The sequence below is a fragment of the Palaemon carinicauda genome, chromosome 8, assembly GCF_036898095.1.
Source record: "Palaemon carinicauda isolate YSFRI2023 chromosome 8, ASM3689809v2, whole genome shotgun sequence".
NCBI classification, from domain to species: Eukaryota; Metazoa; Arthropoda; class Malacostraca; order Decapoda; family Palaemonidae; genus Palaemon; species Palaemon carinicauda.
The window spans coordinates 130,427,747-130,444,273 of record NC_090732.1 but is presented as its reverse complement, the minus strand read 5'-3'; the positions used below and the strand labels follow the sequence as shown (position 1 = coordinate 130,444,273).

General features: G+C 33.9%; 2 protein-coding genes across 2 annotated transcripts in view; both read right to left on the bottom strand.

Annotated features, from left to right (window-relative positions):
• LOC137645926 (GTP-binding protein 2-like) overlaps positions 1-10,686 on the bottom strand; it is an 86,076-nt gene extending 75,390 nt beyond the window's left edge. Inside the window, exon 1 of the mRNA XM_068378980.1 lies at positions 10,549-10,686. The gene's annotated coding sequence lies outside the window, so the exon portion shown is untranslated. The remainder of the gene's footprint in view (positions 1-10,548) is intronic.
• A 5,284-nt stretch (positions 10,687-15,970) lies between these two features.
• LOC137645925 (cleavage and polyadenylation specificity factor subunit 4-like) overlaps positions 15,971-16,527 on the bottom strand; it is a 74,669-nt gene continuing 74,112 nt past the window's right edge. Inside the window, exon 6 of the mRNA XM_068378978.1 lies at positions 15,971-16,199. Within this exon, the coding sequence (XP_068235079.1) occupies positions 16,128-16,199 (72 nt within the window). The 3' untranslated portion in view covers positions 15,971-16,127. The remainder of the gene's footprint in view (positions 16,200-16,527) is intronic.

Below are 16,527 nucleotides of genomic sequence, written 5' to 3'. Positions count from 1 at the left end.
CTCGACTATAATACGTGACCGAACCTTTGCATCCTTATGAACAATTCACAGTATGTTTATCTTTGCTCTTATCTATCATTTATCGCCGATACTGACTCCACACCAGTATTAGTTTCTTTATCGGAGAAGCCATTATGAACTTTTTTTTTATCTTTTATTATAAAAATACAATTACATCTTAGCAATTTACATTATATACGTAATTATTCTTTACAAAATACTGATATGAACTACATTGTTTTACAGTTATAAATCAGCTCAATACAAATTAAATCAATTAATGAATATATAATATGCAATAGATTTTATTGTACAAACGTTCTTAACTTATATTTATGTTACATATTTAAGTAATTATCATAAATGTACTCTTTTGTAAATTTCTTATTAATTCGATTTACTTTTCCGCTGTATGATCTTTTCACCACAGCTGAACCAAAAAAAAAAAACATGAAAAAAGGACACAGACATGCTGTAAGTGTGCTTTAGATAAGCAGAACTTTAATTAAAGGACATAAATGCAATTTTAACAACAAAGTAATGCAAGTAATGAAGTCACACCCGCATATAAAGTTAGTTATAACTTAATGGAGATGTAGAACAAATACACAAAATATTTAGAATAATGGATTCCTCAATGTACACAAAACTTAGGGACGTCTCGTTGGATCAACCACTGAATGAACGTCTTATTGATGCAAATAAAGGTGCCCCGATGTACTGGATACTGTAAATATAATGTAAAACAATTTAATGATTGTATATAATGCTTGAGGAGGACAGCTGCTCAATATATCCCCGATACTGGCCTTGCTGTTGATCTTTAAATTGCTAGAACACACACACATACATACATACATATATATATATATATATATATATATATATATATATATATATATATATATATATATATGTGTGTGTGTGTGTGTGTGTGTGTGTGTGTGTGTGTGTGTGTGGTGTGTGTGCAAGAAAGATTAACTATCCATGACACAAGGGGTGGCTTCAAACAAGCTCCCATGCATATCAATTCAGGCTGTCACCTTCATGAGATAGAACCCGTGCTTTCCAATTAGTTTTCATATCTGCGCAATACCAGTATTAAGAATGTAAAAAGGTTATTTGGATCTTTTCGAATCTTTGGTCTAAGTTAACCGTTGGGACTTACAACATAAGTGCTAAGATTCAGATATAGGAATGCATCTCTGAAGAGAAGGGACACTTTGAGGACCACTGTTAAAATTCTGTGCTCATGACATGTGGTTTGGCCTAGAAAACAAGCTTGTTGCATATGCAGATGATGCTGCTCTCTTTGCATCAATTCCATCCCCTGAATGTAGAACTGGGGTTGGTGAATCCCTTAATAGAGATTTAGCTAGAATTAGTGCATGGTGCAAATTATGGGGTATGAAGTTGAATCCTAACAAACCTCAAAGTATGATTGTAAGTAGGTCAAGGACGGTGGCTCAACATCCGGATCTCAGTATTGATGATGTTTCTTTAAATTTGTATGACTTAAAATTTTAGGTGTGAATCTCGACAGGAAATTTACTTTTGATCTTCCTAATCGGTTAGTTGAATCAGTAGAACTTCAAAAGTTCAAAGTTGGAGCAAATGTTTTTATGTTGACCAGGCTGACATGAGTCTTTTTATAGTTTATATATGACATATCTGTTTTTGGCGTTGTTAATAGTTTATATAGGACATATCTGTTTTGACGTTGTTACTGTTTTTAGAATGATTTATTGTTAACTTGTTCTCATCATTTATTTATTTCCTTATTTCCTTTCCTGACTGGGCTATTTTTCCCTGTCGGAGCCCTTGGGCTTATAGCATCTTGCTTTTCCAACTAGGGTTGTAGCTTGGCTAGTAATAATGATAATAATAATATCGATATTTCTCCTTTCTTCGAGAGGTTGCCCAATTTATATAGAGACTTTTCAAAGATGTTTCCATTAGTCTAGAAAGATTATTAAAAATATTCGAGGGCCCTTTATAAACTATACAAAATAACTATATCACACAGTAGGCATATTCTACAAATTATATTGTTGCTGTGACCATATTGTGAAATGATCTTCCTGATCAAACAGTTATCGGTGGAACGTTAAATTGAGGCAATTGCAGTTTTTGTTCAGTATTTTACCGTAAGTCTAGTTTTATAGATAGTCTGTTACTAATGTCAATAATTGGTCAGCTTTGTACGTGTCAATTTTAACTCATGGGGCTGATAAACCCCCACCTCGTTGATTAAAAAACACCAATGTTATTTGATTTTGAAACTGGGGTTACAGTTTATCTTGTAACAATAGTAATGATTCAGGTTAAACAACTTTAATGAGAAAGATTTTTCGTCCATGAAAACTGGATTACAGTTGGTTTGTGCATATGAATTAATCTGTTAAAACACTATTTCAAAATCAAAAGTGTATCGAAATATTGGTTTCTTTCCATACATCTGTCATTTGACCCCTTTAAAAATAAGAAAGTGTTAAGATCTAAATGTGCAGTGAACAATAATGTGAGAAATTGAGAGCACTTTGCAAAACAAATGAAAAAGGAATCCATAAAAATTTACGGGACACAATACAGAAAGTCCTTTTAATTACGGCAAACGTATCGACCGAGTTGTAAGAGGTGCTCGCTGCTTTCATTTATCTAAATAGCACATTTCACAAGGGGCTCATGACGGAACATAGATGGAAAAAAATAGTTGAACTATTATATGATATCTGCCAAAGGAGTACATTATTTGTTTTTACAATGAGAGTCCCATTAATACAAATTTCTAAATACGATTTATAGCTACGCATATATTCGAAGCGAAAAGTATTGTGATTAATTTTAATTACACATTCTTGTGGTATTGAACATATGCCAACACAACAACTTTTAGGAAAGGCATCTTGCTCAACCTTCACACAGTATTTACAAAGTCATTCTGTAAGAAATAAAAGACGGCTGTTTAAATAATTGCATGAAAAACTAAAGGCCTGCAACAGAAAATGTATTGACACGTGACCGAATGTTTCGTAAATCTTGCCAAACTTTGGCAACTTGGATTCAATTTGACTCAGTGTTCGTTCACAGCGCCATGGCATGATTGTCTTTGTTTGTGTGGGCATTAATGATAATTTTTATTATATATATATATATATATATATATATATATATATATATATATATATATATATATATATATATATATATATATATATATATATATACAAGTAGACTGGATACAATCAAACCCAAAATTTCAAAATCGTCAAGGCTTGAGAAATAGTTATTTAAAAATAAAATGAATTAGTTCAAAATTGACAAAAAATTATCTTAGGATTTAAATTTTAGAATGTTCTTACCATTCAGAATTATTACATGGTTGGATAAACTTAATTTACGAGAGATATTCGTATTCGTACTCGGAAATTGCTACTGTTTGAATTAAGTTTATACATGATATTTTATTCGCATGTTTATCACCACAAAAATTATATTTTTTCTGGTGGAAATAGACAAGTAAATCGAAAAAGAAAAAAATAAATGGCCTTAATTTTCATGGGATATAGTCGATGAAAACGCTACGCGCTCTTCAATTGTCATGTTAGCAGGTTCGTTCTTGTTGTCACGTCACCTGCCTTGCAAACCGACCGTTAGGAGTCGCCTCGGTCGTTGAATGCAAGTCGAGTTTCGAGAATCGAGTAGCGTAGAAAGCGTAGGGAGCCTGGCCGCGTAGTAATACATTGACGGTTACAGCCAACTTGCGATGCAAGAACTTTTCATGGTTTTATATACAAATTATTTTTAAATAGTATGAGGAACGGACACGTTACAAAACAGAGTATAAAAATGCGAATAAGATTATTTTAAGTTAATTTTAAATTAATTTTGAATATTACGAGAACATTAATTTGAAGACAATAAAGTATGAAAAACTCGAGCTAAGGTATTTTTTCTCACCTCGATCATAGGGAAGAGGCTAAGTACGGGGACTGGGTACTGGGTAGGCGGTTACTAATGTATCTTACATAACCACAGTACGTTGATCTCTTGAAAATCGTCAGGTTTTCTCTAAACACAGGTACACATACACACAACAGTGTATATATATATATATATATATATATATATATATATATATATATATATATATATATATATATATATATATATGTGTGTGTGTGTGTGTGTGTGTGTGTTTTATGTTGAACGGGCTGACATGAGCCTTTTTATAGTTTATATATGACATATCTGTTTTGATGCTGTTACTGTTTTTAGAATGATATATTGTTAATTTATTCTCATCATTTATTTATTTCCTTAATTCCTTTCCTCACTGGGCTATTTTTCCGTATTGAAGCCCTTGGGCTTATAGCATCTTGCTTTTCCAACTAGGGTTGTAGCTTGGCTAGTAATATATATATATATATATATATATATATATATATATATATATATATATATATATATATATATATATATATATAATCTCCTCCGCTGATTGACGCAAAGGACTCAGGTTTTGACATGGACTGCTTCAGACATGTTTTATGGGTATATATATGGTCAGTGCGTGATTTCTCTTATTTACTATATAAGATATAAAATGAGGAATGCTTTAAATTTTCTTGATTAAATATGAAATTTTGCCAGTCGTCATCTCTATCTTGAGCTTTTAATTTTAATACTTCTCCATTCATTATTTCCTACTTCGAGCTTCATAGCTCTCAGCCATGTAGGCCTGGGGCTTCCAACTCTTCCGGTGCCTTGCGGAGCCCAGCTGAACATTTGTTTAACTAATCTCTCTTGTGGAGTGCGAAGAGCATGCCCAAACGATTTCCATCTACCCCTCATCATGATCTCATCCACATATGGCACTCGGGTAATCTCTCTTATAGTTTCATTTCTAATCCTGTCATGCCATTTAACTCCCAATATCCTTCTGATAGTTATGTTTTCAAATCTACTAAATTTATTGGAGATTGTTTCATTGTCATACCATGACTCATGTCCATATAGTAACACCGATCTTACTAAACTGATATACACAATGATTTTTATATGTAATTTCAGGCGATTTGATTCCCAAATTTTTCTTAACCTAGCCATTGTCTGATTTGCATTTTTCAATTTTTCACTAAACTCTAATTCTAACGACTCAGTATTGGAGATCACAGTTCCTAAATGATTCTACCTCATTATTCCTTTCTCCTTTCAATGATAATTCATCTTCCATAACATACTCCGTTTTCATCAACTCTGTCTTTCTTCTATTTATCTTCAGCCCAACCTCGTGTGATATTTCATGCATTCTGGTAAGCAAGCATTGCAAATACTGTGGTGTTCTGCTAACAAGGACAGCATCATCAACATTCGCTAGGTCTGCTAAATTCCTAGCACCAATCCATTCCAATCCTTCTCCACCATCTCTGACTGTTCTACGCATTACATAATCCATAAGGAGGATAAACAACATAGGTGACAACACATTTACTTGGAGTACTCCGCTGTTCACTGGAAATTCATTTGCTAGAACTCCGTTGACATTAACTTTGCACTTGCTATGCTCATGAACAGACTTAATCAAATTCAAGTATTTAAGAGGAATTCCATAATAACGCAGGACTACCACAAAACTGACCGGTGTACGCTATCAACGGTTCTTCAATAGTCCACAAATGCCACCAAAAGTGGATTTCTGTATTCTTCGCATTGCTGTACGACATGTCTCAAAATGAAAATTTGGTCCGTGCAACTTATGTCTTTTCAAAATCCTTGTTCATCTCTCAGCTTTTCACCAATCTTTCTCTCCAGTCTCTTTAGAATAAGCATACTATACTTCATATTGTCATTTTTTTTTTCACCAATGCTTCTCATCAGGTATTGCCTCTTCATATCACATTCTACAAAATATTCTTGTAAGTATTCTCGGAATTTTCATTTTCGGCCAGTATTATCTCTGGAGTTTACTCCATTGTATCCAGGGGCTTTCCATCTCTTTAGTGTTTTGAGGATAGCTTCGACTTCAAACACACTGAATTCATTCATGGGCAAACCAAGGTCTTCTTCACCTTCAGGTATATCAATCAAATTATTCCCTTCATATCTCTTATTCATAACCTCACTAAAGTAATTGAGATTTCATTAATAATTCTATGAGCGATTCTTACACCATAGTCACCATAGCGTAAGAATTGCTCTTAGAATTATTAATGAAATCTTGACTGGGGCAAAGAAGAAGCTTATGCCCTGAATTCATAGCTTTGTCAGCCTCATCTGCTTCACTGTCTAAATACTCTCTACAGTCATCCCTGGCCTTTCTTTTGACCTCACTATCAATACAGGAATACTTAGTATGCTCTACCTTGTAATTTTCATTACTTCCTCGAAAACTTTCAACAATCAATTTCTGTCTTTGCCTCCTTTTTCTAGTATCCCATGTATCATTTGATATCCATGACTTTCTCCTTGTAACTGCGTGTCTCAAGACTTCACCACCATCTGATTGATATATGTTCTTAATATCACACCATTCTTCATTGATTGTTTGCTCTTCGTCTCTTAAAGTCTCTAAGACTGCAAATCGATTCCTACATTCAATTGCAAATGTTTCTGTGTGCTCTTATAAAAGCTACGTTGTAACAAACCTAGGTATTTTACTTTCAGTGTAGCAATGAGGAGCTGGTGATCATTATCAATATCTACACCTCTGTAGCTTCTCACATTTCTTAGAGTCCTCCTTCTCTCTTTAGTAATGGCAATGTGATCTATTTGATTTTTGTAATTGCCACATGGTGAGGTCCATGTATATTTGTGGATGTCCTTGTGCTGAAAAAAAAGAGTACCTCCAATTATCATTATTATTATTATTATTATTATTATTATTATTATTATTATTATTATTATTATTATTATTATTGTTGTTGTTGTTGTTGTTGTTTTATGGTTCTAACATTCCAATTACCAATTTTCAATTTCTCTTAAGTATCTATAAGCTGGAAGATTCTTAGCACCCCGCTACGCCCGGGACTCGAGACCATTCTGTCATCTTCTCTTTCCATTGACAGACTAAATCCATAGAGGATTCATTGGCTAGATACATCAAAGGATAGCCAGTTCCTTGCAATGCGGTGTCTATTTAACTAAGGCAAGTGACCCCTGCCGGTCTATACTAATTCTAGTAAGATCAACCGCCAGGCATCAGGAGTAAAAGCCGAAGAGACAGTTTGTCCATCGGTCACCCTGCTGACAGTGACTTCATCTAGATTTAGGAGGGTATTTCCTCCACACCCAAAGCTCTCATTACTCTATCAGGTTGCTCATCTGTTTATACGAGTACAACTGTCGACATGGAAGATGTAAATATCAGAGACGAAATTATGTCAAACATTTTCATACGAAGATATATTTTGGAGCAGCGAAGGATGATTAATGGAGAACGATATAACAAACTTTTGGAATTAAACAGAAGGAAGATGTATCAAATATGGAACTCATTATGAGTTAAGATGTATGCAACCTTAATATTATTTATGTAGCATAAAAAACATACTATTGTAACTACATCTGTACAATCTGTCTTGTTAAAAAAAAAAAAAAAAAAAAAAAAAAAAAGTACAATTGTCGGCAAACATGGATTGCTGGGATATACCGCCCATATACCAAACGCATGAAACCAGATAATTTCTCAGTTTATTTCATCTCATTACTTAAACGTTTGGAAGTAATAACCCTGTTATCAGCCATGCAAGAGCCAGATGCAATCGCGTTCTTACGTAAATAATGAGAATATTCTAAATGCTGTTTGCAAAAGCTTCAAAAATTATGAAGGGATTTTTCCATAATTCATGTACAAGATTGGCAAGGACGCTAAGCAACTGTAATATTGTAAAGTAAAAGCATTGAAATTTAATGGAAATGTGAGCTGAACGAAATTTAGTTGCTTTCATAAATCCAGTTGCTTATTTAGCAACGGCGCCATTTAACTATTGTTAAATCATCATCACCATCTCCTACGCCTATTAACGCAAAGGGCCTCAGTTGGATTTCGTCAGTCGTCTCTATCTTGAGCTTTTAAATCGATACTTCTCCATTCAGCTCCTACTTCACGCTTCATAGTCTTCATCCATGTAGTCCTGGGTCTTCCAACTCTTCTAGTGCCTTGTGGAGCCCAGTTTAAATTTTGGTGAACTAATCTCTCTTGGCGAGTGCGAAGAGTATGCCCAAACCAGGACCCACTGGCCCAAAACATTTCCATCTGCCCCTCACCATGATCTAATCCACACATGACACTCGAGTAATCTCTCTTATAATTTCATTTCTAATCCTGTCCTACAATTTAAGTCCCAACGTTCATCAGAGGGCTTTGTTCTCAAATCTACAAAATATGTTGGATATTGTTTCATTGTCATATCACGACTCATGTCCATACAGTCTTGTTATATACATGGCCATTAAAATATGAGGTATTAATTATGTTGTTTGATGGTGTATTTTGGTTGTTTTATAAGTTTTAAGGAAGAGTCTAGGCCCTTGGGTTTTGGGCCTAGTTTCTGAATTGATTTGAAAGACTATAACGTCTTTCTGATTATATATATATATATATATATATATATATATATATATATATATATATATATATATATATATATATATATATATGTGTGTGTGTGTGTGTGTGTGTATGTATGCATAACTTACCGATGAAAAATAAAGCAATGGAAAAGTATTGTCATTTTCCGATGGCTACGTTAGCATGTAAATTTATAATTTAATACCAAAAAAAAAAAAAGTCGATAATCCAATCGATCTGCTCAAGCTCATAATCCCTGCGTGTTCTTTTGACGTCACAAAAATCCATTCCAAGCAACACAAAACACTTGGTTAGTCTTTCTTATCGGGTTACCCTTATTTTGGAATGTGAAATATAACTTAATTTCTTCAAAGGATTTGGTTGCGTATATTTAGTGTCTTACATTATTTTGATTATAGTCATGATGTTGGTAATAGATAAGGGAACGGATTTTAGTGGTTTAATGTCAATGTATCGTGCTAATATTTTCAGTAAGTTGTTGTTTTCTGAATCAGCTGTGTCTGGTTGAACAAAATGCGGAGACGCCACTTTGTGAACATTTACTTACAACAGTACTGCATTGGATCCTTCTCTCTGGTTACTGTTCATTTTCCCTTTGCCTGCACATTTACCGAATAGTCTGGCCTATTCTTTACATATTCCCCTTTGTCTTCATACACCTGACAACACTGAGATTGACAAACAATTTTTCTTCACCCAAGGGGTTATCTACAACTGCTCGGTTATTGTTCAGTGGCTACTTTCCTCTTGGTAAGGGTAGAAGAGACTCTTTAGCTGTGGTAATCAGCTCTTCTAGCAGGACACGCCAAAATCAAACCATTGTTCTCTAGTCTTGGGTAGTCCCATAGCCTCTGTACCATGGTCTTCCGCTGTCTTGGGTTAGAGTTTTCTTGCTGGAGGGTACACTTTGGCACACTATTCTATCTCGTTTATCTTCCTCTTGTTTTGTTTAAGCTTTTATTTAATGTTACTGTTCTTAAAATATTTTATTTTTTCATTGTTTCCTTTCCTCATTGGGTTATTTTTCCTGTTGGAGCCCCTGGGCTTATAGCATCCTGCTTTTCTAACTAGGGTTGTAGGTTATCAAGTAATGATAATAATATCACTGTTGTCTGATTTGTTGTTGATGTTGTATACGGTACATTGCCAATTACACAAATTACTTTGACATTTTTCACACGCCAGTCGAAGAAGCTACAGACTTTAAGTTACGCGTTTTCTAAGGCAAGACTGGCGTCTGCACTAATTAAATTAAAGACCTTTATCACTCAAGTAATAATAATAATAATAATAATAATAATAATAATAATAATAATAATAATAATAATAACAAAAATGTAAACACCAATGATGGCCAAAATGTTTAGAAACTACATACGTACAGTATATAAACAACCTTGCCAATACCATGGTCAAAGCCATGTAATCCACTTCAGCAATGAGAAATTGAAAACAGCCTTTAAAATGATATCAATATTGCAATAATAGCATGGGTAAAATAATATGGAGTAAATCAACATTAATATTACTGTTAAAAAAATATTTTAAAAGGGTGGAAAAGTTGAGAAGGCTTTCTAGAGCCTAGTTAATTACCTCTGAAAATGAGAATCAATCAAGTTCTCGAAAGCTGATTTGTTTTACTTTTTTTTTTTTTACATCGATGTTTTGGATTTTATTACCAATGTTAATACTGTGATAACGTACTGCAGGGTAAATCACCAGTGCTGCCAAAGGGCAACATATTGATCACTATAATCAATTGTTGTGAAAATAAAGAGCGAACATGATAAATCTCTCTCTCTCTCTCTCTCTCTCTCTCTCTCTCTCTCTCTCTCTCTCTCTCTCTCTCTCTCTCTCTCTCGTCAATAACAGAACTTTTGACATAAGGTGCAGGCCTTTCCTTAAATGTGCTTGAATAAGAAAATAAGTAGGCCTATATGGCATTACAAACTTACTAAATTCCTGTTTTCGAGTAAACCGGGTTACTATCTCAAGACATTTTTGTCCTCAAACTGTAAACTTGTGGAAGAACACTTTTTCACTACTGTAATCTCACTGTGGTTACTTCTTTGCATGATATGTCCTGATACTGGAATGAATGAGATCTTCGATCCCTGGTCTTCTTGCACCGACTTTTATACGTAAACGCTCCGAGTGGATATTCTGTATATTTAGACACGGTGTTTGGGTCACATGGCGAAATATGGTTACGAGATATTATTTTCGTGTATTTAAATGACCAACTAAGAAATTAATTGCTGGATATAAGGAATTGCTAACTAACATAGGAAATGTGACAATCATGAGAAGGATCAACTTCCGAAAATGCAATTCTAGATAATAGCGACATCTGGCAGTCGTCCTTGGGAATTTCCGATGACACTAGGAAATGCAACTGGATGATGTAATATTGCAAAGTATTGTTCCACCAAAACAAATCCGCAAATCGTTAAAAAATATATTTAAGAAAATTCATAATCTAATAACATATATCATTACCTCTTCATTTTGCAAATGCAAGAACAGTAAATGTCAGACACCAAACATTCATTCGATAGCAAACAAATAAGTAGATTTCTCTAGTATATTAAAGTCCAGCTTCGTTAAGATGCTTGCTTGTGAGCATTGTTAACAATTCCTTATTAAATTTTGGTAGATATACCAAAACTGATTTTCGGAAATGCTGAAATGTAGGTAGCAGGTTGGCCAGGCCACCAGCCACCCGTTGAGATACTACCGCTTTAGAGTTATGGGTCTCCTTTGACTGGCCAGACAGTACTTCTTTGAATCCTTCTCTCTGATTACGGTTCACTTTCCCTTTGCTTACCCATACACTGAATAGTTTGCCCTATTCTTTACAGATTCTACTCTGTCCTCATACACCTGGCAACACAGATAATCCAAACAATTATTCACCCAAGGGGTTAACTACTGCACTCTAACTGTTCAGTGGCTACTTTTCTCTCGGTAAGGGTAGAAGAGACTTTAGCTATGGTAAGCAACTCTTTTAGGTGAAGGACACTCCAAAATCAAACCCTTGTTCTCTAGTCTTGGGTAGTTTCATAGCCTCTGTACCATGGTCTTCCAATGTCTTGTGTTAGAGTTCTCTTGCTTGAGGTTACACTCAGGCACACTATTCTACATAATTTCTCTCCTTGTTTTGTTTTAGTTTTTATGGTTTGTATAGGAAATATTTATTTTAATGTTGTCACTATTCCTTTTCCTCACTGGGCTGTTTTCCCTGTTGGGGCCCCAGGGCTTATAGCTTCCTGCTTTTCCAACTATAGTTGTAGCTTATCAAGTAATACACACACATATATATATATATATATATATATATATATAATATATATATATATATATATATATATATATATCAAAATTCAAGTCTCAAATCATAGAAACTTTTGAACCACAGCCCTGAATTACTCAAGTTCTTTTTTAATTGTTAATATGTGAATTGTTAGTATTTTATTTCTTTTAAAATGTAAATGTTTTCCTTAATCTTAAATATAGTAATTGTTATATGTTTGCTGGCTAGTAATTTTTTTGCTCTTACTGTTGCCATTTTCTATTTTAACTATCTAATAAGGGAATAAAAAATCAAAGTAGGCTTTATATAATCTACATTTTGATATATATAGCTGACCGTAATAGAAGTGGGGGCCTGACCGGGATCCTAAATTATTATTTTCTTTGAAATTCAAAGATTGTTTGTAAACTGAATTTTGTACAAAACAGCCAGCAGACATACCCGAATTTGATGCATCTGAGCTTTTCGACAAACTTTGTTAGGATCGACAAATTGAAAAGTTAAGTGATCTCAAGAAATCATATCTCGTAAATTTAGGCAAACATCTTGCGCTTAATGTTAAAAATGCAATGAGGAAGGATATTAAACATGTGTTAGTTCAACATTTGGATGAAGATGAGGTGTTACCTCAGGATGCATTGGTTGAGATTAAGTAGGTTTATGTTCATCAGCTATACTTTGGATATAGAAAACGCAAGACTTACGAATGCTTTTGTTGTTGAATATAATCAAATAATTGCCTTATGGGGAAGGGAATATACATAAAAATTTGGTAAAAGTCACTAGTAAATTATATAGCCTATACAGTACACTACATATTTCCAACCTTTAAAGCTATTCTTAAAACTAGGTTTTGACTGTTGTGTACTGTTCAGTAAATTCTTGTTAGCTCTTGTAAAAAGTATATGAATTCCATTGATATAGATATAATGTAGCGTACTCATAAGCTTGACCATATTTACTATATATCTATCTTCTTAGCAATGTACATGTGCGGTACCTCACTTAACCCTCTCACGTGTGAGTTTAAGTTCTACCATGAACAGTAAATGTTTCTTTATTGATTTCAAAACAAAGTTACCTCCAAGTTCTTTGTGGTGTATTTTCTAAATGAGTGAGTGCGGAGATGCGCCAATTAAAGATTAAAAACAGTGCAGCGGGTGAGATGAGAACCACAGTTTCCTCATCTATTTACATTCTTCATATTTTTGCATTGTAACTACAGAACATATTGCATTTGAAGTGATTACAAAATGGTATATATTAAAATGAGATTGAAACAAAATTTTTAATAAATAACAGTATAATAAATAGCATTCAGTTTTACATTATCTACACAAAACCATTGACCATAAAACAGACACTTTAAAAAGACTAAAAAAATACAATAATATCTTCAGCAATGGTAATGAAAATACAAGCAACCAATTTGGTTTGTTTTGGTGCTTAGTTGGAATTTGATATGTGACTCCTGAATATTCTTAGCTAATGGGGGATCGATTGTGATAAATTAAAATTGAGGGCCTACAAGCTTCACACAGCTGAACTACCTTAAGTATGAGTTGTTAATGTTCACAGATTTCCTGGGCAGGTTAGTAGCGATGGTAGTAGGAGGTACAGTGGGGGCTGGGGGGTGCTGTGTTGGTGATAGAAGGGATGGATGAGGTAGTGATAGTAGCATTACTTGAAAATATGCCCAGTGCTTCGTCTCTCCAAAATCACAAAATTGTTTATTACTATTTAATCTAAATCCTCTCTTTACTTTTATTTACATTCCAAGTATATAACTGTTAAAGCAGACAGTCTGTCAGTCACCACTGTACAGCACAAAAAAGTTACAATTCTCTTCCAAGTTGAAAACTACCTCTCTGCTTCTGCTGTTGCAACTAGAACGTGTGTGCGCTGTTATGAATACAGCTCAATTTTTTTAATTCACTTATTCACATATTGAAAATAATTTAACATATACCGTAATGACTGTTTGTTATCATGAATTTGTTAGTAATGGGTCATTCTTCTGTGTCTCTAAAGGAATTCTACACCTGGCAATGAGTATAGGCGAGACTGAAGATATGCAGCCTGGTATTTTACTATATTTCAAAGTCTTAATTCTCTCATACTTTGAGGCGATGCTTTATTGTGGGTTTACAATTCAAAACAGACAATGAAAATTAAGACACCTTACCTTTCCCAGTATGATCTGAACTCCCACTTACTAAAAATGTGCTTTTAATTTTAATTCCACATGTTACAAAGAAAAATAATTCATATCGGCTCAAACCTCTATCCTACTCTCCCATTACATCTATGGTGACATCAATTTAGGAGCAATTAAGAAGTCACCCATGCTGTGTTAGAATATATAGACACCCAGGATAACACTCCTTACATGACTGGATAGTAATAATCAAATGGTGGGGATTCTGTTGTGAAATAATAGAAGAGTTGTCTTTCTCATGTGTTGGACTCTGGGTGAGATTGAGAACTTATTGCATGACCTTTGCATATGAATCAAACTTAACCTGTCTTTCTCCATCCATGCTGGCATTTACTTCTCATTAAAGAAATATTTACTTGTTTTTAGAAATTACATCCCTCTTGCTCAACTTTATGACATTGCCAACAGCTCTACCATAGGCTTTGCCTAGGTCAATATAAATCATACACATCTTTTTTTTCCAGCTTCATAATAACCACTGAATTTTTTGTCTAAATACTCACTTCCCTCTTTTTAGAATTATGTTCCCCATTTTATTTCATCATTTAAAATCTTAACATAAGCCTTTACACATACTGTATATTTAGTAATTCTATGTCAATATAATTCTCAAGATCACTTCTATCCCCTTTCCTGTTAGGCAACTCAACAATTATCAATTTCCTCAATTTTCTTCCCTTCCGTACTCTCACACCATTTACCACCAACCTTCCAATTTATCACACAACCACATGCTATTTTTATTCATTTTTCCTTTGACTAGACTCATGTGATGCTGATTTCATCTTGATTCAGCACACCTGTGGTCCTCAAAAAATGCTGGTGCTTATACTTATGTTTATATCCAACAGCTCATAAATTCTACTCGTTTAGCATTAAACAGCCTTGTTTTAACAATATTTATAGCCAAATTGTAACTCCCTTTCTCTCCCATGATTACTGTCCTACATTCTATTTTCACTTGTGCATTAACCAGATAATGGTCAAATATACATCGAGCCATTCATCTTCTCACCCTTATATCAATTACTGTTGCTATAAAGAGCACCAGTTTAATAAACCCAGTAAGTCACATGTCTTGGGTTTCTCAAGTACAGGTATTTATATATAAAGGAAAAAGGAAAGTTGAAGCATGGGAAAGTTAAGGGGTTGAACAATTAGCTGAAAGAGACCAAAGGGAACATATTATAAGTAAAATGTAAAAAACAATACACCTTTTGAATGAAGGTACGCTACAAAGAATCTTTACAGCCATCTACTGTATGCCATGCAAGGCACACTACAAGTGTAACTTCCCAAGGAAATTATATGGAGCAGACTGCCCTTTCATTTAGAGCTAATAGTAATCTTTCGCTCACTATATTCTCTTTTCCAAATCAAATATATGCATGGACATTCCATTTTTGTAAACAATATTTTCCTAACAATCAAGTCTGACAACAAAAATATCCACAAGACTCACTTCATTCTTATTTACTTCTGGCACTCTATTACTACCAGTCACACCTTTTAAATCAACCTTTTTTTGGTTTCCAAACAAATATAATACAGATTACCAAAATATCTTCTCTTCACTCTTCCCGACATCCATTTCTACATACAGTATTGTATACAGTGACTAGAACGAGACCAAAAGCGGCTTCATTGAAAATTAAAATCCAACATTCTTTTGGGATTACTTCCTTCAAACAAATCTCCCAAATTCTATTTTGTAAATTTAATCTATTGGGAACAAAGGATTGTATCAGTGACTTTATCACAACATTTTTAATCCACTCCGACATCCTAGGCATCTTTTATTCAGGGTACAATATGCAAAGGAATATAGTTGTAATAAAACATCGCAAAGATTTTAAAATTTATTGGTCCATTCTAACGGAAATAATCAAAACAATATAATAACATATATTACAGATTTAGATACACTATCACCTTTCACAAGCATCCTCATTCATTCCATTGCAATGCATAAATATTTTTGATAAAAATACAGTATTCGATCTTCAGTTAGTAGAACTCAGGAAAGCAAACTGTCCTTTAGTACATCTATTAGCAAAATGTCCTTGCTGTCCACACTGAAATAAAAAAACAGAAAAATTGGGAAGTCTGTGCACAGCCCAATGAATTAGTTCTTAATTTCTTAGAAATTAAATACCCTAAAGTAAAATTATTTGTTCATCCATAAACTCATTACTTTTACATCACCTTTATTTGACAAAACACAAAACTCCTGCCTTTCAATTTAGAGTAGAAAGAGATTTTCTGATCCTCCCAATAGGCTAGCACATGTACATATGGTTCCTCCACATCCATAGTTAGCAGTTTCTATTTGTGACTGCAAACGTTCAATTATGACTGATTTCTTAACCCTTTTACCCCCAAAGGACGTACTGTTACGTTTCA